Source organism: Notechis scutatus, chromosome 6 (genome assembly GCF_049901735.1).
Source record: "Notechis scutatus isolate UNSWTSFEM ecotype Mainland chromosome 6, rNotScu1.2, whole genome shotgun sequence".
NCBI classification, from domain to species: Eukaryota; Metazoa; Chordata; class Lepidosauria; order Squamata; family Elapidae; genus Notechis; species Notechis scutatus.
This window is the reverse complement of record NC_142014.1, coordinates 5,929,178-5,952,231: the sequence shown is the minus strand read 5'-3', so window position 1 is coordinate 5,952,231 and position 23,054 is coordinate 5,929,178. Positions and strand designations below refer to the sequence as shown.

Genomic DNA, 23,054 nt, shown 5'->3' with positions numbered 1-23,054 from the left:
TAGAGCTGCAACCATAACTGCACAGTGAGACTTATTTCTGCTAGAAGCCTAGAAATAGTCATTCCAAATTCTCTGACTTGAAATCTTGACTTAATGCAGATTTGGAGAGTTGGAGACCTCCAAAAAGAAGATGGTTACATCATTAACATTTTTACTAACATTTCTCAGGACCATGAACATGTACAAATGTTGTGTTAATGAAATCTATTTGAATACCCCATATTTTATTTTTTTTCTTGACTGCTATTCAAGTATGCTAGGAAGAAGCACACTTAAAATTTTCCAATTGTTTATATCAATAATCCGTAAAAAATCATATGATAATTTTGGATTATTCTGATTCTTCACAGGATTTGGGAAGCAGTGAGCTTAGGAAGGACATCTACATTACTGTGCACATTATACGTATTGGTATGTATGGTGGTTTGACATTGAAATGAGACACAGGGAATTGTCTCTGAGAAAATGCCAACCCTGAGAGAACTCAGGTAGCAGTATTTATTGAGAAAAACACAAGCAAAATATACAGTATGCATATTCAGAAAACAATGACCTCAACAGGAGATTACTTCACCAGCATGAGAACACACAATCTTGGAAAGTCCCAGATGTTACCTTGCTAGGGTGAGATCATTCAGCCACGGAAAGTCTCATGGGAAAGTTTGGAAAGTCCCATGAGAAAGCACAACTGTGTATCTTGTACCTTGAACTTTCACCCATTTTCCTATTCCTTCTAAACTGGCAGAATCAAAACAGAATGAGGCACTCTGAGCAAAGATACTCCTACCCCCACCAAGAATGCCCACATCTTCCTAGACTTACTGCTAGTTATACAAAGGCCTTACAGAAAATGATAAAATGATCAATAAAATATATTACCACATTCCCTCCTTTTTTATTTATTCAAAGATAGGGGGTGTTTTAGTGGCATAGTACACAGTTCCCTCATGACCTGATCCCACACGCCGGAAGACTGAGGTACACATTTGTAATAGATTAGGAATACATTGAATAAAACAACATAATAAGATACATATAGCAATAATAATAACAACCCCTTGCAATAAGGAACGAAACCATGATCCATCAGGAAGCCAGGACCACAGACTGTCCCAGAATGATGCATTAAACCCATCAGCTCCAGATTGATGCTGAGCAATACGATCTTCCATGTCCTGAACAGTTTTTGTAATGTTTGGCTCATAATTATGTATAAAAACACAACAATGCGAATGAATTAAAGCACAAACTCCTCCTTGGGCAGCTAACATAATATCTAAAGCATATCGATTTTGCAAAGTAACTGTACGAATTTCAGACATTTCTACATTAATCATCTTAATATTCTTTATAGTATCATTAAACATAGCAACAGTAAAATTATTTAAAATATGAATATCTCTATAGTTCATAGCAATTCCCAAAGGCGGGATAAGACCTCGAGAAATTTGTGTCCATAGATTACCTCCCATGGCTAGGATCTGATTCCAGCTCACGCTTGTTATGGATTCTGCCTTCCGGCAACTGATCCAGTTTATAAATTACAGGTATTACATACCCCAATGTGCATATCCCAGACCAATTCCGGAACCTCCCGATACCCATACTCCCCACATAGGAACCACACATCATTCCCATAGCCCAAGGCTCCCCGGCTACCTCAGAACCATTCTTCATCTTCTCAAGATATTGACACATATAGCACTGAGGAGAATTGAACTGAGGGAGACAGGTATAATTCTGCACACTGCTATTATAACAGATGGTTGGCATTTGAAAAATGACATTACACCTGGACCAATTCCCTAGGAAAGTTCCTCCAGAGTCATTTCGGTGAAACATACATACGCCCTTCCCTTTAAGGACACCTTGACCTTAGCCGTCACATTCCGATTATAATGTGTGCATTTTTCTTTTTGAACATCTGGAATTGCTCTGTTGTAGCACAAGACAACTGTTTTCTCCAGGTTGCATTCTTTATTAAATCTTTTCCTCAAAAGGCACTCCATGCAATGTTAGTCCTTCTCCCACTCTCCCAGGAAGGTGCATACACAACCAACAATTGGTGATGTTCAAGTTTTTGGCAGTTGTGCGCAAATCTTTAATGTAATTATTATCGGTCCACAAATCATCGCCCAAATCTCCGGCACGCTGAACATGCTGTCGCTGCTCTCTCCGCACCCGAGCAGCCCAGGACAGATTAGGCAGAATCAGCAGGATCAGGAACCACAGATGCGCCATCCTGCTCCTCCGAAACTTCCTTCACAGGTGCCTGCGAATGATCAGGCCGAACACACCACCAGGAACCCAACGAATTTGACCAAGATGTTCAACTGCTGCATAACCACGTCCCCATGTTATCAGCTCAGCAGGAACCCATGCCGGATCTGGAAGGAACCGCACCAACACCCGAGGTCTCACCGCATCTGTAGAAGGAGAAGAAAATGCCTGCTGGCCGCGCCGCAGGGGGTTACCAGACAAATTTAAAAATTTAAAGTATACAAAGCTAGATTTAATTGATCTTGAATCGCCGGAAGCCCCAGGAGCTTCCCTCCTTTTTATTTAATTTAGTCAACATGGTCTTGAGCGTGGCATTTGAGCAACAAAACACACATTCACACGCTGCTCCAAACATCCTTGTAACAGCAAAAGCAATCTTAAAATATCAGGTGATATTCCAGGAGACAAATAAGAACCTGCTACAAAGGGTAACAAATTATACACATACAATGAATCCACTATTAAATTAAAATCCTGATTGTGAAAATTTTGAAAAGCCAAAACTACAGCAGCAAGTTCTGCCTGCTGGGCAGACTTCTGCTCTGAAGTCACTTTTGTATGCCAAGTTCCAGATTTATCTTTCCAAACACAAGCACCAAAAACTTTCCCTCCATCAGTAAAAACTGTAGGAGCATCTGATATGCCCAATGGTATCCTTTCACATTTTGGGCACACTGATTTAGGACGAACACCCTGTCCCATTGATCTCTTATTCTGCTGACTTTGACCCCTCCAGGAGCCCGACATTGCGCTTTAAAATGTCCAGGCTTCCCACAATTGAAACAATTCCCCTTTGAGCATGTCCTGTTTGTAAAGCCAGAGCTAAAGTTTCCATGTTAAAAGACTGACTTCCTACCTTTCTACATGCATTAATCAAATCCGCGATTTCTCGCTCCCCACTTGCTACCAGTGGATTTAAAATCTTTTGCAATCTGTGTTAGCTTGTTCTACTGCTAACTTAAAAAGCAACTCTTTCTGGGCGAATTGATTATCAATTTGTCTTTCAATAGCCAATTTCAATCTGCTAATGAAATTTTCATAGGGTTCATTGTTCCCTTTGTTTGATGTTAGTAAAGGTCTTCTCACCACCTTCGCCGTCAGGGAGAGACCCTATGGCTTGAAAAATTATTTGTGGGAGAAGAATGAACCCTTCCTCAGGCATACCATCTCTCTGTTGTTCCACTGTTGTAAAATTACCAGCTCCGTAAAGCTGATCTGGGGTAACATTTGCTGTTCCCCTCTGACTGCCAGCTGTCTCCATTTCTGATCTAACACCAAATATTGAGCTGGAGTTAAAATCATATTCAACAGAGCTTTCCAGTCAGCCGGAATCATTTTATTTCCATAACCAACTGCTTCTAACAATGCCTGAGTATATGGCGTTCTAACACCATATTCTTTTTGCTGCTTGCTTAACTTCCCTCAAAATTCTGAGCTGTAAAGGCTTCCACTCCCGCCCGGATTTAATGCAGCATCCATGACAATTTCCACTGGATTAAGTTGAACTTCTACTCCAAACTCCACCAAATCATCTCCTGATAATTCCCCTCTATTCTTTGCTTCTTGAATAGCTGCAGTAACTGCATCCACCTGAACCCTTAAAGGTAAACTCTTATCTTCTGACAAAGTATTTCTAGCGCCAGACAGTTCCCAGATTTATCTGGAGGTGCCGGGCGGCAACAAACGCACCGCATGGTAAAGCGGCAAACCTTCTTCGGGGGTGATAGGAGCGGTTGTTCATAAGTAGCTAATGCATCCATAATCACTCTCCAGGTTAACAAAATTGAAGAAGGGGCACGGGTTCCTCGTGCAAAAATTTCCCTATCTTTTCCAGGACTCTACTTTAATACTACCTCCCTCCGGATATGACTTAATATTTTTCCAAACATACTGTAGTAAATCCTCAATTTCTTTCTTTCCTACAGCACAACCCCTACTGCCAATTCCAAACCCAAAACTATTCCCAATGATCCCTCTCAATTCCCTGATGTGCTCTTTCTGAGCCTTCGAGAGATCTCCCCATACTCACGAAAGAATCTATCTTCGTCCAGCGAAGAAGATGAGGGCCCAGTCGACGTCCGCGACGATGAGTATAGGATGCGGGAAACGATAGCCTTCCAAGCTATCACGTCGGGTCACCATTTATGGTGGTTTGACATTGAAATGAGACACAGGAATTGTCTCTGAGAAAATGCCAACCCTGAGAGAACTCAGGTAGCAGTATTTATTGAGAAAAACACAAGCAAAATATACAGTATGCATATTCAGAAAACAATGACCTCAACAGAGATTACTTCACCAGCATGAGAACACACAATCTTGGAAAGTCCCAGATGTTACCTTGCTAGGTGAGATCATTCAGCCACGGAAAGTCTCATGGGAAAGTTTGGAAAGTCCCATGAGAAAGCACAACTGTGTATCTTGTACCTTGAACTTTCACCCATTTTCCTATTCCTTCTAAACTGGCAGAATCAAAACAGAATGAGGCACTCTGAGCAAAGATACTCCTACCCCACCAAGAATGCCCACATCTTCCTAGACTTACTGCTAGTTATACAAAGGCCTTACAGAAAATGATAAAATGATCAATAAAATATATTACCACAGGTATGCATGTACTAATTTTTCCTAATTTATCCTTAAAGAAGGATAACTTTTAATTGTACAGCAATTGTTGTTAAGGAGCCATATACATTATATTAAATGTATTACTTGTCAGTCTCATATCCTTTTTAGGGCTGATATAAACAGTTTTCTATCCTATCAAACTATAGTGCAGAGTCACCGGAATTGACAGGTTATTGTTACTACTGCTTTTTAAAACTTTGAAATGTTCATATATGCAGAAAAATTATTAAAGTTCACTTAAGCTAGTTACTCTGGAAGAAAATATATATATGTACATGTGTGTATGTGTGTGTTTGTGTGTTTATGTGTGTTTGTCTATGTGCGTGTGTGTGGAGTATCAAGTGTAAATGGAATAGTAAGTATTCTGTTGAGTTCATTTCCTATTTGAAGTGCATCTATTCAATTGCCTATGATTTCTGTCTTGCAAAGCCAAGACTAGATCCTAGAGTTGTTCTTTTTTTAATTTTACTACAAACATTCCAATGCAACTTTAGGGGCAAAAGTGTAGGCTATTTTAAAACAAAGATGTGACAACAATGATGAAGTATGTGATTTGTTAATAAGAATGTGCCTTTTGTTGCTCCATAATTTAAATATATAGCTCATGTGGATTTAAGGCAGAGATTGAGAGTATGAGCACACCTCTTTTTCTGATAAAATATTTAGTGAATATATACAGCTGGAGCTTAAGAAATTGAATGTAGGTTCCTCTGTGATGTCAATAAAGGGCTTATAGTGAACTGTGGATGCTCCTAAGAAAAGTCAAATTTAGAATGCTGGCTCACATAGTTTAATATAGGCATTTTTTCTACTTTTCACACTACTAGGCCAATTCAGAAAGATACAGATTGAAGGTGTTCTTAAATGTTGGCACAGTTAGCATCCAATAAAGTTATTAAATTAACTGGTGGTGGTAGAAGATATGTATTTATTTAGTGTTTCTTGTTTTTTTTCTTTCACAATATATTTTGTTTTGACAGGCCGAATGGGAGCAGGTGAAAAGAAAAATGCTTGCAATGTACAATATCGACGACCTTTTGGTTGTGCGGTCCTCAGTGTAGCAGATCTACTGACTGGTGATACAAAAGATGATCTTATTTTAAAAGTATACATGTAAGAATACATATATTTATAATATATTACAACAATATTTGGATCACATTTTATCAATGAAATATAATCTGTAGATAATTTTTCCTTTCAAGTTCTATAGATTAAATGAATTAGTTTTTTATCTTAAACTACACACACAAACACCATTTTTCCTGAAAATTAGATCTACCCCAGAAATAAGCCTAGCCTGATTTTTAAGTTTGTGCCTAAAATAAACCCTACCCCAAAAATAAGCCCTAGTGAAGGGGTGTGCATGACCAGCACAGGAGGCAGCCACGCCCACACCCTTCACTAGGGAAGTTTGTCTCCTCACAAATACGGTCAGTCATTCCTGAGGCAGCGCTTAGCACAATGACTCCTTCCCCAATCACCTCATGGAGGTTTGGCCCCTTAATCACGGTCTCGTGGATCAGCTGAACCAGAGAGGGCCAGGAGCTGCCTCTCATTCTGTCTGGGTACCTGGAGGCATTTTTGGCGCACTCTTGTCAGGCCCAGTCCTGTTCGCGGTACCTGGCAAACTCGCAGTTAAGGGCCCCACTCTTCCACAGTTCACCTTGTGGCTCTGCAGCAGGCGACAACCATGGTTGGTGCTCTGCCAGACCTGGAACTTGTTTCTTGCTCAGGCTGCTTCTACTGTACAATGAGGCAGAAGGCCACCTGCTCCTCCCCCTGATGCTTCTGGACAGCTGCTTTTGCCTGCTACACCTGCTGCAGCTGGCCTTGCAGGGCCTTTTCGTCCTTCTGACTGCACTGCTTTTGGCCACCCTATGGCTTCAGTGGGCAGGAGCTCCATGGCGGCCCTGCAGTAGATCAGAGAATGGAGGGGTAGATTGCTCCCCCCTCTCCCCCCCAAACCCCTCTTTCTCCCCCCCCCCCCCCCCCCCCCCCCCCCCCCCCGGACCAACAAACAAACAAAAATAAAATTCCCCCGGTGCCCTGCCCCACCAAACCCCCCCAAACCCCCCCCCCCCCCCCCCCCTGGCCCTGGGGGTCTTCCCGGGCCCCCCCCCCTCCCCCCCTTCCCCCCCCTCCCCCCCCCCCCCCCCCCCCCCCCCCCCCCCCTTTCTTCGCGTCCCCCGCTTCGGGGTCCCTTCCGCCCCCCCCGTTGGGGAGAGCTTCTTCTCCCCCTCCCTTTTTCCTCCCCTCCTTTTTTTCCCCTTCTCCTCCCCCCCCCCGCAGTGCGGCTTCCCGCCTCTCCCGCCCCCCCCCCCCCCACCCGTCCTTCCCCCCGGGTTTTCCCCCCTTTGGGCTCCCCCCCCCCCTCTCCTCTCTTCCTCAGTGGCCAGAGAAGATGGGGTTTGGGGTACAAAGAAGCAGGGGCGATCTCCTTTTTCCATTCTGCTGCATTGCCACCACAGAGCTTGCCAGGGCAGGGGAGGGGCACAGCCTGAAGGTGATGACAGGCAAGATGGCATGGCTCCATCTTGTACTACTCTCAGTTGGGCTGCTCCTGCTGGCCTGTCATGGCCCCTTTACCAGCAGTCACCAGTGGAGCCTCCTGAGGCTGTGAAGACCTCCAGTCTTGCAATCCTATTCAGGGAAGGTGAAGGTTTGCTCCAGAGCTGTGGCAGAGTGTTGCAGCAGAAAGCCTCCACCCCGGGGATCCCGCATGCCCCTCCATCCGGGATTGTCCCCAGAGCCAAGATGGTTGGGCAGGTTGCTTTTCATGGCTTGCATTGCATGGCAGACCGGTAACATTGAGTTGTGTGTCTTGCTTGCCTTTCCAGCACAGGGGTACAGGTGGGGGCTCGGCAGCCAGGAAGTTGGGGTTTTTTCTCCCCCTCCCTTCTCCATCCTACTACAGGGTTGGCACAGAGATCACATGGGGGAGGGAGGGGTACAGTCCAAAGGTGAAAACAGATGAGGCGCTCTGGAGGTTGTACATTTGGGCTGAGTTGCCCTGTACCAGACAGGAGCAGCCCAGCAGGGCGGCTGAGAGCAGCACAGCCAGGATGAAGAGCCCCCACGAGGCCGGTAGCAGAAGGTGCAGCAGGCCCAGTAGCTGGGCAGAGGCACGGGGGGGAGCTGATCCTGATGTGCTGCATGGCCTTCTGCCTCATCAAAGCAACAGCCTGAGCAAGACCCAAGCTCCAGTGTTCCAGGAGCAGGAAGGCCAGCAGGCAGGGCGGGTGGAGGCCAGGGTACGTCAAGTGCTTGTCCTGTTGCAGCCACAGGCAAGGAGATGGTGGGATGGAGAATGGGGTCAATTGTAGCAGCGCTCCCACTCCCATTGGTCCCCACGCTCACTGCCTCCTATAGGTGAAAAAAAAATGATATCCCCAAAAATAAGCCCTGGTGCTTATTTTCGAGCCCAAAAGAAAATAAGACTGGGTCTTATTTATGGGGAAACATGTTTTATTTATATATATCAGTATATACAGTATACCCATCAGCTGGGGTCATGGATCAGTTTACTTTTAACAGAGAATAGCAATCTTGATAACAACTAAGAAGAGACTTAACGTTTTCTATTCCCTACCATCTGCAGCAAGGATTTGCTTATTGAGTATAAGAGATGAGGCTGGTAAGATGATCAGCACAACTCAATCAGACAGAACAACTGTGGAAATAGAATATATTCATTCCACTCTGAAAGTTGAGAAAAAATGGGAAATTTCTATTTTTGTCTAGTTCCTGAATGTGGTTCAATTTCTGGAGGAGTAAAGTTTCAAAGTCTGAAATCCAACACTTGAAGGTTAGAGAAAGGCTTTAATCTCTTCTTCCCTGTAGGCCATTCTTAGCAAATTTGCTACAATACAATAAATTGTATCATATGACTATATTACAATTTTAGAAAAACAGTACAGAAAAAACAGTAGGACATCTTCATCCGTGCATTCATCACCAATCTCTTCCAAGTACTTTATTTATTTTAAAATGGTTTTTTGAGGTAAAAAGTGTAGTATAGTAATAGCAGGTTTGTGTTTTGGGATAGCCTAAATGATGGAATATTTGAGACCTTATTCTATGGCTTTTATTAATCAGCCAAATTCTGGAAATGTTTGTTATTTTTAAAATTAGTATTTGGATTAGGAACCATTATGTGTCTCATGGGCAACTTTTCTCCAGCTATGGTCCCCAGGATCCTGAATTAGTGCGGTGGGAAGCAATGGATTTGAGAAGACTTTACAACAATGTAGTGCTAGTAATGTAGTAATGTAGCAATGCTAGTAGTGTAATGGATTCTTTTTACTTTTGTTAAAATTCAGTTGGAAATGTTCCCTATTGAATGTATCAGCAGTGGACAAGTTTTGTTTTCCAACTAAGTTTTTTATTGACAACATATTTTTAAGCTTTTCTTTAAATCAGAGAATAGGGAGACTTCCAGTGACAATGTCTGAGTGGTGCAGAGTGAAATGGACGAGTTCCGTCCTTTGACTCTGATTTTTCTGTGATCAGGGACTCTTTGAAGGCCCAGGAAGCTTGTAGAGTGAAGCGAAGCAGAGGGGACTCCCGGGGTGCAGTGAAGAGGAAGCCAACTTCCCACTGCACTGAAGGATTTCTCTCAATCCGGCATGGAGAGTGTCCTGCTTTGTCATTTTGACATGGCGGACTCGAAACCATGACTAGTCACAACTGAAGAGGAAGAAGCAATTGTAATGAACGGATTGTGACATTCTGAGAAAATCCCATATCGTAGCACATAGGATTGAACTGTTAAAGTGAGTAATTTCCAGAGATTTTTGGTAAAGGAGGAAGCTCTAAGGGGAGGGTTTTAACCCTGAAAAGCTTCGCCGTGACCTAAAAGGAAGAGCTTTAATTTATTGAACTTAAAACTGAAAAAAAATGGAAGAATCTTTGATAGTAAAAGTGTCGGAGAGAGTGTGAAAAAAGGAAAGGAAAGACTAGAATGACGAAAGTGGAAGCCAGAGAGTAGAAGACTTCAGAATTGGGAGAGAGAGGGGAAAAGGAGAACCCTGCGAATTGATTTGATTGGTGCCATAAGCAACGAAGTAACAGTCAAGTGGATTGACTTGAAAGAAATAGAAAGTTTGAGGCAGACAGAGAAATTAAGAAAAGAACTTCGGAGATGACTGTGGATTTGTTAGAGAAAGCCCCGGGAGCAGAGGAGAGGAAGTGGATACCTTCGGCGGCTCAGAGAACAACAAAACGAGTAAAGAAGAACAGGAGAAAACTGTGAACGTCTGAAGAAATTAACTTTAGAACTACAGAACTCAATAACCGAATAAGCAGGAGAACTATAAGAAACCTAGAATTAACAACGAAAGGAAAATAGGATTATTAGCTGACTCGGAACTGGAAATGAACAATCTAACATCAAGTAACTTTATATTAATTGGAGATTGAGTTTACTAGAGGAATAACTTTGAAGTAAATTGGATTACTATATTAAATGCCTTGAAAGTGCTGATTATATTGATTATAATATTTATATATAACTTATAATACTTGTATTAATTTTAATGATTGAAATACTTTTAGGAAAGAAAATACAGATAAGTCTTATAATATTTATAGAATTAATTATATTAGTTTATATTAATTTATATTTATACCAAATGTCAATTATCAACCGTAGTTAAGTATATGTATTATAATTTAATTAACAGATCATAATTCTTGGAACATATATAGATATAATTATATTTAAATTATAACTAAGATTTATATATTTATATACTTATATTAATACCTACTTTAAGCATATATTAAGCATCAATTATATTATATTGTATATTATATCTAATAGAGGTATACAAACGGAAATTAATTATTAAGATATATAAAAACACAGTATTGACTAGATAGTTTCATAAACCTGAAATAGAAATCAAATATTTAAGAGATTAAGATAGTAAGTGATATAATATTGATAATCCAAATAGGAACAGAAACAGAATAGCAGTAATTAACCTGACAACACATTAAGGTAATTCAATACAACCTAATATATTGGATATAAAAGAAACAAGGAAGAACAGCAAGAATTCATATTACTAACCACAAAGCGATTGTATGATAATTTGGGAAAGTATTTATAAAATCTTAGGAGAGCAGATATTTTTTTTGAAAGAAATGACCAGCATAACTATGACCATATTGAGGGCAGGGAAGAAAACATCTTCAAACCCATCAGTAGCGACAGCATCTCCATCAACCCAGAGATCAATAGACAGGATGCTAAATACAAAAAAATCAAACCAACCACACAAAACACTCCAACAATGCAAACAACACTGATAATGATCCAAGAAACGATGGTGAAGCTACAGGAGACGATGTCCAAAAACCATAGGTAATTGACAAACAACATTCAAAAGCTGAACAACAAGGTTGATTCTATACAAGAGGTGATCCAAAAAAAATGAGCAGAAAATTAAAACAGTAGAAGCAAAAGCAGAACAAACAGAGAAAAAATTGGAGCAGGTTGACCAATGCATGATGGCAATAAACAAGAATTTGGAAGATTCCTTGATCCATTTAGAAATGGATCGTGCCTCCTTCTATTTAAGATTTCAGAATATAACAAAAACCAAAGATGAAGACCTAGGAAGATTGATGGTGGAACTGATAGCAGAAACCCTGCAAAGGGATACACCAGAGATTATAAATGAGCTAGATGAGGTCTACAAGGTCCAGACGAACTATGCCAAAAGACACCAGCTACCCAAAGAGGTACATGTTAGGTTCGTCCAAAAGAACGTCAGGGAATCATATACAAAATAACAAGGGAAGAACCCATAGTGTACAAGGAGAAAGAAGTCATTACCTTGAAACAAATATCAAGGCAAATTAGAGAACAACGTAAAGACTATCGTTACCTGGCAGTACAATTAAGCAAACAGAATATTTTGTTTTGGTGGATCATCCCAGAAAACATGGCAGGGAAAAAAAGATAAACATAGATAACTTGGACAAAGCCCAAGATTTATACGACCAATTGACAGGAATGGAAGAAAATTATAGTAGTAGAGAGAAGTTAGAGGAAGGAAGTCAAGAAGGCCAGGTAGGATCCAAAATAGAAGACCAGGAAGATAAAGCAAAAGAGATACAAGAAACCAAGAAAGAAGAAGGCATTAGAACCAGAACACAAAGAAACAAAAAAAAAATCAGTAGAAACTAGAAACAGATAGATCAATAAGAGTATGGAGAAAGAACTAAAACTATTGTCAATAAGTGTAAATGGGTTAAATGCTGTAGTGAGGAGAGAACAAATATTTTCAAAATTGGTTAAGCAAAACATAGATATTGTGTGCCTCCAAGAGGTACATATTAAGAAATAAGATAAAAAGTACTTAGAATTCAATAAATTGGGGAAACTCCATACTGCATTGGCGGGGGGAAAAAGAGGGGTGGAGATATACATTAAGGAAGAGATAGAAGCATAGCAAATTTACGCAGACACTAAAGGAAGAATATTAAAGACTGAATTAAAGATGGGATGAAGACAGATGCTACTAGTAAATATTTAAGCACCTAATAAAAACCAAAAAGAATTCTATAAAAAACTCCATGAAAAAATTATTGAAATAGGCCAAAAAGACATATGCATTGTGGGATGGAATAGTAGATACTGCAAAAGATTACATTTGTGATAATAAGAAACTAAAGAAAAGAAATATATTACCTAAAACATTTTTTTGATATGACGGAGGAATTAAATCGAATAGATGTATGGAGAGCATTAAATCCCACAGAACAAAAAATTACATTTTATTCAAACCCACGTAAATCTTATTCAAGGATTGACATGGTCTGGACAAATCTTGATTTAGGAAAAGAAATAGAGAAAATTGAAATTCCCCCAAACACTTGGGCTGACCATAACCCCATTAAAGTAATTTGGAGAGGACAGGAAAAGAAAAGAAGAAGGACATTGAACTCTCGGATTCTATTAAAATAATATATTCAAGAAATCTCTAATGAATTGGCACTATTTTTTGAAAAAACAACATACATCATTGCAAATCCTGTGGGATACGATGAAGGCATACACCAGGGGGTAACAATAGCCTACATGGCAAAAAGGAATAAGGAGAAATGGGGGCAACATAATATATTACATTTAGAAATTGGAGATCTAGAAAAAACAAATACAAAAAAATCCGGGGAGTGATCAAATTGAAGAACAATTGAATCTGGCCAAACATAAATTAAACTTATTACAACAGGAGGACAATGCAAAGGATATTAAATTTATAAACAAAACTTTTTTGAAAGTGTGAATAAGCCAGGGAAATGGCTGGCCTATAAATTAAAAAAAGAAAAAGAAAAAAGAATAATATACCAGCTTCAAAATGAATCAGGACTACTAGAAAATAATGAAGAAGAGAAAAAAAATGATTGCTCTAAAATATTTTGAAGATTTCTATAGTCAAAAAATAACAGTAACAGAGAAAATAGATCAGTACTTAAAAAGGAATATATTAAATAGAGAAATTACATTAATAGAATTGAAAGAAGCGATCCAAAAACAAAACGCAAACAAGACCCTGGGACCAGATGGTCTACCAGGAGAATTATATCAAGAATTAGATGAATTATTGGAACCAGTATTATTGGAGGGGTGCAATGGGGCTCTGTTAAATGTAAAAATACCTGAATCATGGAGGGAAACGTACATTACCTTGATTTCAAAAGAAGGTACCAATCTAAATCAAATCCAAAACTATAGACCAATTTCGCTCTTGAATGCCGACTACAAAACTTTTATGAGTATTATGGCAGGAAGGACCCAAAAAATTCTAAATGAGGTTATACATACTGACAAAAATGGATTTTTGCCACAAAGGCAAATAAGAGATACTATTAGAATAGTAATGAATATATTAGAATATTATGAAGTGCATCATATTAAAAAATCCAGTGACCCTTGTTTTTCTGGATGCCCCAAAAGCATTCGATAATTTAAATTGGGAATTTATGATACATCAGATTAGAAAAATGAAATTTGGAGATAGATTTGAAAAATTAATAGAAACAGTTTACTCTTTTCAAAAGGCCAATGTAATAATAAACGGAGACATAACTACGGTATTTAGAATAACAAAAGGAGTTTGCCAAGGATGTCCATTGTCACCTCTGCTCTTAATTTTGACACTAGAGACATTATTAATAAAAATCAGAAAAAAAAAACAGAAATAAGAGGAACAAGACCTAAAAAAAGAAGAGTACAAATTACAAGCATTCGTGGATGATTTGGTGTTTTTTATTAAGGAGCCGTTAGAATCAGGGCCAATTTTGATATATGAATTAAAGAAATATGGAGAGGTCTCAGGACTCAAAATTAACAGAGTCAAAAACAAAATGCTAGTAAAAACAAGAAAGAATTAGAAACCATAATGGGACTACAAATTACAAAAAACATTAAGTATCTAGGAATATGGTTAATGGCAAGATGTTCCTCAATAAAAGAAGACTATATGACATTATTTAATCAAATTTAAAAAAGATTTGGAAAAATGGGGGACTTTACAATTGTCATTATTAGGATGAATAGCAACTATTAAAATGAATGTTTTGCCAAAGCTTTTATACCTATTTCAAACATCCTCAACAAAATTAGAAAAAATTTTTTTTTACAGAATTAAAATTTGTCTGGGCAGGTAAGAAAGTGCGAATAAAGCTATAAGACTTACAGGATAGCAAGAGCAGAGGTGGCCTTGGACTCCCAGATTGGGAACTCTATCATAAGGCGGCAATGCTAGTATGGATACGAGATTGAATCAATCTAAGAAACAAAGGAATACTAACCATAGAAGGGCATGACTTACAAAGAGGGTGGAATGCCTTTCTGTGGGATAAAGGAAACAAACCATATTTATACTTCTATAGACATAAAATAAGAGGTGTGCTGATACAATAATGGAGACAAATAAAGAATAAACATTATCTGAAAATGTCAAGTTGGATATCTCCTATGGAAGCAGTGATCCACCCTAATACAATGGATGTTAAGAAAATGGCCAGGTATAGGGAAATTTTAGATAAACAAGGGAAATTAAAGAGTAGACAGGAATTGGAAGAGCAGGGAATAAAATTAGATTGATGGCCCTATATGCAAATACAAGCGAAATATTAAAAAGATAGTGAGGACAATGAACCACAAAAACTAGATAAAATCTTGATTGGCCCAGATGAGAAATTATTATCAAAGATGTATAAATATTTATTAGAATTTGATAGAGCAGAAGAGATTGTCAAAGGATCAATGATTGCATGGTGTAGAAATGTTGGACATAGTATTGACTTAGAAGAGTGGCAAAAAATTTGGAATAAGAATTATAAAATAACAAAATTTACGGCTTATAAGGAAAATCAACATAAAATGTTCTACTGTTGGCATATGGCACCTTCAAGGTTGGCTAAGATTTATCCAAACTTAAAACCAAATTGCTGGAAATGTGGACAACCACAAGGTACCTTCTTTAATTCTTGGTGGTCATGCCCCGAAGCAAAAAAATATATTGGAAAGTGATACAAATGTGGTTACAGGAGTTAATTGGAAGCAAAATTGATTTTGTCCCGGAATTATTTATTTTAGGAATAATAAAAAGAAATTATAATAGAAAGTTAAAATATCTTATGTTACATGTATTAACAGCAGCAAGAATTACCTATGTGCAGTATTGGAAGAAAAACTCCACTCCACCTGAAGGTTTAATAATTAAAAAAATATTTGAATGTGCGGAAATGGATAAATTAACCATGGAATTAAAAGTAGATGCAGAATTCTGTGCAATATGGGAAATATGGTATATCTGGATTGACAATAGAAATAAGAAAAGACAATGTAAATAATGTATATAATAGATATGATGGTATGGAAGTATGGAGGTAGTATGTATAGAAAGTATTAGATCGGATACAGAAATGTATACAAAATGTCACAGTACTGTTTATTAAGTAATGGTTATATGTATAAATGAAAAAACCCAATAAAGCATTGGAAAATAAATAAATAAATAAATCAGAGAATAAGATCTAGAATCATGAAGTTGGAAGGGACCATGTCAAGCCACAAAGTCCAACTTCTGATCTTTGCAGAAATCCAAATTAAAATATCTCGGACTTACTGATAGATTCACTTATTGTAAATTCATATCCCTCTGGCAATAACAGTTGATATAGTCGATATTCATGTGCAAACTTGCCTAATAGCAGTAATTCATATACCAATTAGAATTGCACACAATGTTATGAAACAATACTGTGTCAAGGTTTTGCATTGCATGCATGTTACATATTTATATTATGTAAACAGACAGTAGAACTTGTGCTGCTCTCTCAGCTGATAAATCTGGTAAAATGATGTGTGAGTGGATTAAAGTTGTTGCTAAAAGTAACTATTTGAATAGTTACTTCAAAGGGAAAGTTTGCTCAGGACATCCTTAAATCTGGTGCTGACTAGATCATTCACATTTTTTATTTTTCCTGTTGATACAGCATTAACTTCTGATCAATATTTAACAATGTTACTTCTTTTACAGGTGTAACACAGAGAGTGACTGGTTTCAAATTCATGAAAGCATCATAAAAAAACTAAATGCACGCTATAATCTGACAGGATCCAATGCTGGTAAATATATTTTCTGGTTTTGTTTACAGACAACACTTTGCTTTCTATGTGTTACAAAACATATGGTTCCTGTTCAGCTTGGAAGCTGTTTAGGGTAGAGAGTCTCTTCCTGATTTTAAAAAATTAGACTTTTGTAACTTTATTCTTTTTAAAACGTGTGGTTTTCTTCAGGCATTTTCTAAAACTCTTCCACAGTCTTCTTCTCATGTCACAGTTTGGAAAAATGATGCATTGTAGAGTGCTTTGGTTGACTTTTATTATATTTTGGGTAATATGTTTTTACTGAATATTGTTGTAATATAAAATACAAAAGAAAATAAAAATAGGTAAATGAGGGAGGAAGAGAAGAGGGAAGAGAGGTGTGGGATAAAGATGAAAAAAAAACATTGATTTCCAATGTTTTTTTTTTTGTGCAATAAAATGTTGCAACCTCTTTTTTTTTTTTACTTTTACATATGTAGTAAACTAATTTTTAAACTAATCTAATCAGCCAAACCCAGTCAGAATTTCATTTTGCCTGCTTCAAGCACACTCTAGGACAGGGGGTGCTTAAATCCGGCCCGTGGGGCTAGTCTGGACATATCAAGGGACCAGCCTGCGGTGCCTCTGGCAGCTAAAACGAGCCACGTGCAGGGACCCTTTCTTCACCCTCCATGGCCTCCTTGCAGCACTCTGCCCGCCAAAAACAGGCTGAAAAATGGCCGAAAAACTGGCCCAAAACGGGCTGAAAAATGGCCCACGTGGCCCATTTTCAGCTGGCAGGGTAATGCAGGAGACAATGGAGAGTGAAAATGAGGCTCAATCCATGCGCCCCCCCCACTACCCCATTTTGGCCAGCAGGGTGCTACAGGAGGCATCTGTCCAGCCACCCTATCACCACCACTCCCACCGGCCTGCAGAGAACTACAATGCTGATCTGGCCCTTGAAGAAATCCAATTTGATACCCCTGCTCTAGAACAGGGGTCGCCAACATTTTGGACGTCAGGGACCACCAAACTCATAATTTTAGATCCCAGGGACCACTAACTGGTTCTGTGGGCATGGCCTGATTTGTGGGTGTGGCTTGGTGGTCATGTGACTGGCTGGGCATGGCTTGTACGTAAATATTATAAATATTTATATAAATATTGAATTTTTTTTATAAAAAAAGATCAACTTTTACCCAAGATCAGGCAAGGCAGGCAGGCAGATTGAGTTGCGAACAGAATCAAAGATTCATTCAGAAATCTATCTATCTGCTATGGGCTAGCTCAGTCTGTCACATAAAATTTGCTTGCAAGCAAACTCATAAAATGAACTCACAACACACCATATATGTAAATATTGAATTTTTTTATATAAAAAAGAAACTTTTATCCAAAATCAGGCAAAGCAGGCAGATTGAGTTGCTCACAGAATCATTCAGTGATCTAGCTATCTGCCCTTGGCTAGCTCAGTCTCTCAAATTTGCTTGTTGTGAGTCTGCACTGAATTTGCTTGCAAGCAAACTTTCAGTCCTAAGGGAGATTTGGCTGTGCTTAGCTAGAAAGCAAGAAATCCAACCATTGGATTTCAATCAAAATCTCCTGGCACAGCAGAACAGATGATGGTCGGAAAAAGGAAAAATAGCAACTTAGTAGACAAGTTTACCGGGTAAGGAGTGAGTGGGTGGGGAGGGTTCCCACGGGCCATGTGGGTGGTGCAGCCTTGTGTTTCTGTGTAGCCTGGATTAATTGCTTTGTGGGGGTACTCTGGGGGTGAGATTTCTCTGCGGCCCACCAAAATTTTCTCGCGGCCCACCAGTTGGCGACTGCTGCTCTAGAAGCAGTTTCCAAGTAGAAACAAAGCTAAATATATTCACTTATTTGATTAAAATAGTTAATTTTGCCATCTCTGCTAGCTCTATCACTTTTTCCATTTATTCTACCACTGTGGGAATTGACATTTTTGCATATTTAAAATTCTTGTTGCAGTCAACATACGTAATAATGAAGTTCCTTCTCCAGTAGTTCTAAAAGAAAAGCTTCTGGTTTCAGCTTTATATTCATTTTAAGAATCTTCTGTATTAAACATAAAACATCTGTGATAAGTTGTATATTATAATGTTGATAAGTATGTTTGTGTCTTGGTAAATATTAGCAAACAGCAGCTTTTCATGAGAATAGCTGCAGATTGCTATCTAAAAGAAAGCAAAAATTAAGATGGGCTCTTGTGATTCAGCATTAATATAACTTAAAATAAACATAGTAAATCAAAAGCCAAGACAAATTTTAATAAGTTTTCTTTTTTGCTCAGTAAGAATTGCTCACTTAATTTTAATCAGAGTTTGATAATGAGAAAAAAGTATTTAGAAGTTCAAATGTTCTGAATCCATAGACCTACTTTGGAAAATGTTAAGTAGTATTTTATAATTTGTATAGAGGAAAAAGAGGGTTCTAGCCTATTCACAAAATACAGTTGCTTTTGTGGTTACAGTTATATGACCCTTACCAATTCTCAGGGAAAGAAGCCCCAAAGCCTTATTATTCTCAACCAATGGCTAGATTTAGTTATAAACTATGGTTTATGCAAATAAACACATTTCCTTAACTGATGGAAAGAATTTGTAAAGTTTTACTACTTTGGATTTATCTCAATTTGTCACTTATGTGTAAACAATTTGCCCTAAATCTGTGTTTGAAATTAACCTTTAGTTTGGGGTATTATAGCTAACCACAATTAGTTAAGACATGAAACTAGTAAAAAAATCCCTTGTGCCCATGGTGGAAAACTAAAAGACAGGATGAGTTCATGAGCCAAATATATTTATAGCCCTATGGCATATAAATGATGCCTAAATGCAACCAATATATGCTAGGAAATAAGCTCCTATTAATGTTAATTGTGATCATGGATTTGTTAACAACAAATCATGCCAAGCAAATCTTATTTCCTTCTTTGACAAAGTGACTAAATTAGTAAACCAAAGAAATGCTTTGGACATAGTATGTTTAGATTTCACGGAAGCATTTGATAAAGTAGCAGCTTACCTCTTGCTAAGATAGAACAATGTGGGATAGATAGAACCATTGTCAGTGGAATTTACAGTTGGCTAACTAACCACATTCAGTGAGTTATCCTTAATGAAACTGTATCTATATGGAAGGAAATATGCAGTAGTTCTGGAAATTGCTAATACTTTATTAGGCAGACTCAAGATTCCAAAGGATCTTGACAGATTTGAGCACTGGGCCCTATTTGGTTTATCGGTATACTGGTCAAGGGTGGCATTCTACCAATTCGGCCCAGTTTGGCCGAACCGTTAGCTCCGAGGATCATCTGTAAGTGAACCGGTTCATTCCGACAATCAGCTCCTGGGCCCAGCTCTATTCTGACCTTTATTTCCTGGTTTTGAAGTTCAGCTGCTTTGCGTGATACAGCGGATTGCCGCGCGTCAGCTGTTTAACACACAGGCAGAGTGCAAGATTGCAGGAGAAGGTCAGTAGCAAACCGTCTGCATGCGTGCAAAGCACACCTACCAAACCACGCTCACAGAACCAATGGCGGATTAAGGCTCACTGATGCCCTAAGCACTGATAAATCTTGATGCCCCCCTCCCTTGTACATACTGTACAAATGAAGCCAAGCTTAGGCTACATAAAAGTTTTTGTGGTGCCACCCCCTTTGGGCCTGGTGTCCTAAGCACGTGCTTAGTCTGCTTAATGGTTAATATACCACTGCACAGAACCAGTGGTAAAAAAATTTGAATCCCACCACTGATACTGGTAATGAAAGTGTCTATGTAAAGCAGAGGCTTTAACATGGAATTTATCAATCCACTCATTCTGGGAACTAGGGAAATCCTTCCATGCAACTAGGTACTGAACTTTTCCTCTGTGCATGCATGAATCAAGGATCTGCTTAATCTCAAAATGTTGTTCGCCTTCAATCATAAAAGGTTCAGGGACAGGAGGGGATTTGTGCCATAAAGGCAAGATAGATGCAGGTTTCAATAGGCTGCAATGAAAAACTGTGTGGACCTTCCATAAGGACTTAGCTTATAGCTCTACTGTAACAGGATTTATAATATATTTACTAGGGAAAGGGCCTATAAAGTTAGGGCCTAATTTTTAGAGGGGTTATAAGGATTGGAGGAAATGTGTAGACAAATAAATATACATGATCCCCCACTTTAAATTCCTTGGGCTCAATCCATTTTTTTGTCTGCCTGGATTTTGTAAGCAGCTTCATCTAGGGCCTTTCATACAACAGGCCAGGTGTTTTGTAACTGAGTGATCCAGTCTTTCAACAAAGGGACCACAGGATCTTAATTGGTAATGGGTAATTCAGGCATAGGTTTAAATTCCTGTCCATTAGCTATTTGGAATCAAGTGAAGCCAGTGCTGTTACTATGCACCACATTGTTGTCAGCCACCTCAGCAACGGCAGGAAGTCAGTCCAGTTGTCTTGTTGGTAGTTGATAAAGCATCATAGATACTGTTCCAGAAGCGAGTTAGATCTCGCGATCCCACCATTGGTTTGAGGATGATGGCTAGAACTTAGTCCTTTTTTGGTACCAAATAACTCCAAAAAGGCCCTCCAAAACTTGGGTGTGAATTGGAGCCCTTCGGTCTGAAAATATCCTCTGTGGAGCCCCATGTAGTCAATATATTATGTGATGCAGGAACATTTTTGTTAGAGCCTTAGCTGTGGGTATTTTCTGGCATGGAATAAAGTTTGGAGAAAAGGTTGGTTGCTACCCAGATCATTGTGTTCCCCGAGCTTTCTGGGAGTTCTACAATAAAATCCATAAAAATTTCTGTCCAGGGTGCTGTGGTCCTGGTGTTTTCCCTTGTTGAAACACAAATAGGGCAACTAGATACATAGTTTTGATGTCCTTTTTGAGGGAAGGCCATTAAAACTGTCTTCTTGTGCTCTCATGGTTACTTGAGTGAGGTTAGCTGCTATGAGGGAAGCATCAGTTTAACTACTGTACTTCTACTTTGGAGCTGTTGTGCTGAGGCATCCTTGACAAAGTATCTGCCAGGAAATCCCTCCCCCCCGGTAGGTGGTGTAAGGTGAAGTTGAAACGCCTCCTAGTTTTGTGATCAGTTGAAATCTGGAAAGGAACTTTACTTCCTTCCAAAAAGTGCCTCCAGGAGAGAAGTGCCCATCTGACTTCATAGGTTTCCTTTTCCCACACAGCCCAATGTTGTTCTGTTTCAGTTAAGTTTATGCGCATAGCTGTAGCTTCCCTTGGTCATTGCAATAGTACGGCCCCCATTGCCAGATCACTGGCATCAGCTTGGATGACAAACAGCTTGTTTGGGTCTAGGGGCTTTAGTGCTGGTTCGGCGGAAAAGAACCTTTTAAGTTTTTCAAATGCTGCCTGGCATTCCATAGGCCCCTGATGGCGAACCTATGGCACGTGTGCCACAGGTGTCACACAGAGCCATTTGTGCCGGCACACGAGCTGCAGGCAGACTTACCTCACTGCACATGTGCAGTCTCACAGCTGATTTTCGGTGGGTTGAGGCCTTTTTGGCTTCCCAAAGGCTTGAGGAAGGCTTCTGCAGGCTTTGCAGGCTGAAAACTAGCCCCGTTTCATCACTTCCTGTTTTTCCAAAAATACTATAAGTGATGAAACGCGGCTAGTTTTCAGCCTGCAAAGCCTGCAGAAACCTTCCTCAAGCCTTTGGAGGCCGAAAAGGCCTCAAACCCGCCGAAAATCAGCTGTGAGGTGCAGTGCAGGTAAGAGGGCGGTGGGGGGGGGAGGATTGTGCGTGCATGCGTAGGGGGCATGGGGGCACGCATTGCCTTCTGGGTGCTGGCACGCAGAGTGTGTGCGTGCAAGCACGCACATTTTTTGTCAAGTTTATGATTGGTAGGGCATTCTGTGCAAAAGCAATGAACTGCCAGTAAAAATTAGAAAACCCTAGAAAGCTCTGCAGTTGCTTCATGGTTGAGGGTGGTGCCCACTCCAGCACTGCCCATACTTTCTCTGGATCCACCTCAATCCCCTCATGGGAGATTCTGTATCCAAAAAATCAAATGTGTCTTTATGGGATTCACATTTGGACAGTTTGGCATACAACTTAACAGCACAGAGTTTCTGTAGGATTGCTCTAAGCAGTTTTATGTGTTCAGCTTTCATTTCTGAGTAGATTAAAATGTCAACCAAATAGAACAAAATGCATTTGTATAGGTCAGAGATCTGCAACCTCAAACACCCAAAAAGTCATTTGGACCCATTTCCCACAGAAAAGAAAACACTGGCAGCCACAAAACCTGGATGGGCGTGGCCAACTCAACATCACTCCCACCCAGTCACATGACCCACCCCAGCCATGCCTACTTGGGTTTTGTAGCTCCAGGTGTTTTTTGTGGGAACCGGGGATCTCTCTCTCCCTCTCCCTCTCTCCCTCTCTCTCTCTCTCCCCTTCTCTCTTAATTTTCCCCCTCTTTCCTTTCTCTCATTTCTCTCTTCCTCTCCCCTTGTCTCTCATTTGTTTCTCTTTTTCCTCTATCATTCTC

The 23,054-nt window shown here is 39.5% G+C and overlaps 1 protein-coding gene across 4 annotated transcripts in view; it reads left to right on the top strand.

The window, feature by feature from the left end:
- Positions 1 to 23,054, top strand: part of DOCK4 (dedicator of cytokinesis 4) — a 368,535-nt gene that overhangs the window by 128,562 nt on the left and 216,919 nt on the right. For all 4 annotated transcript variants that reach the window (XM_087969279.1, XM_087969278.1, XM_087969280.1 and 1 more), the window contains 3 exons: positions 351 to 411; positions 5,889 to 6,021; positions 16,473 to 16,561. In XM_087969279.1, coding sequence (XP_087825405.1) covers positions 351 to 411; positions 5,889 to 6,021; positions 16,473 to 16,561 — 283 coding nt within the window. The remainder of the gene's footprint in view (positions 1 to 350; positions 412 to 5,888; positions 6,022 to 16,472; positions 16,562 to 23,054) is intronic.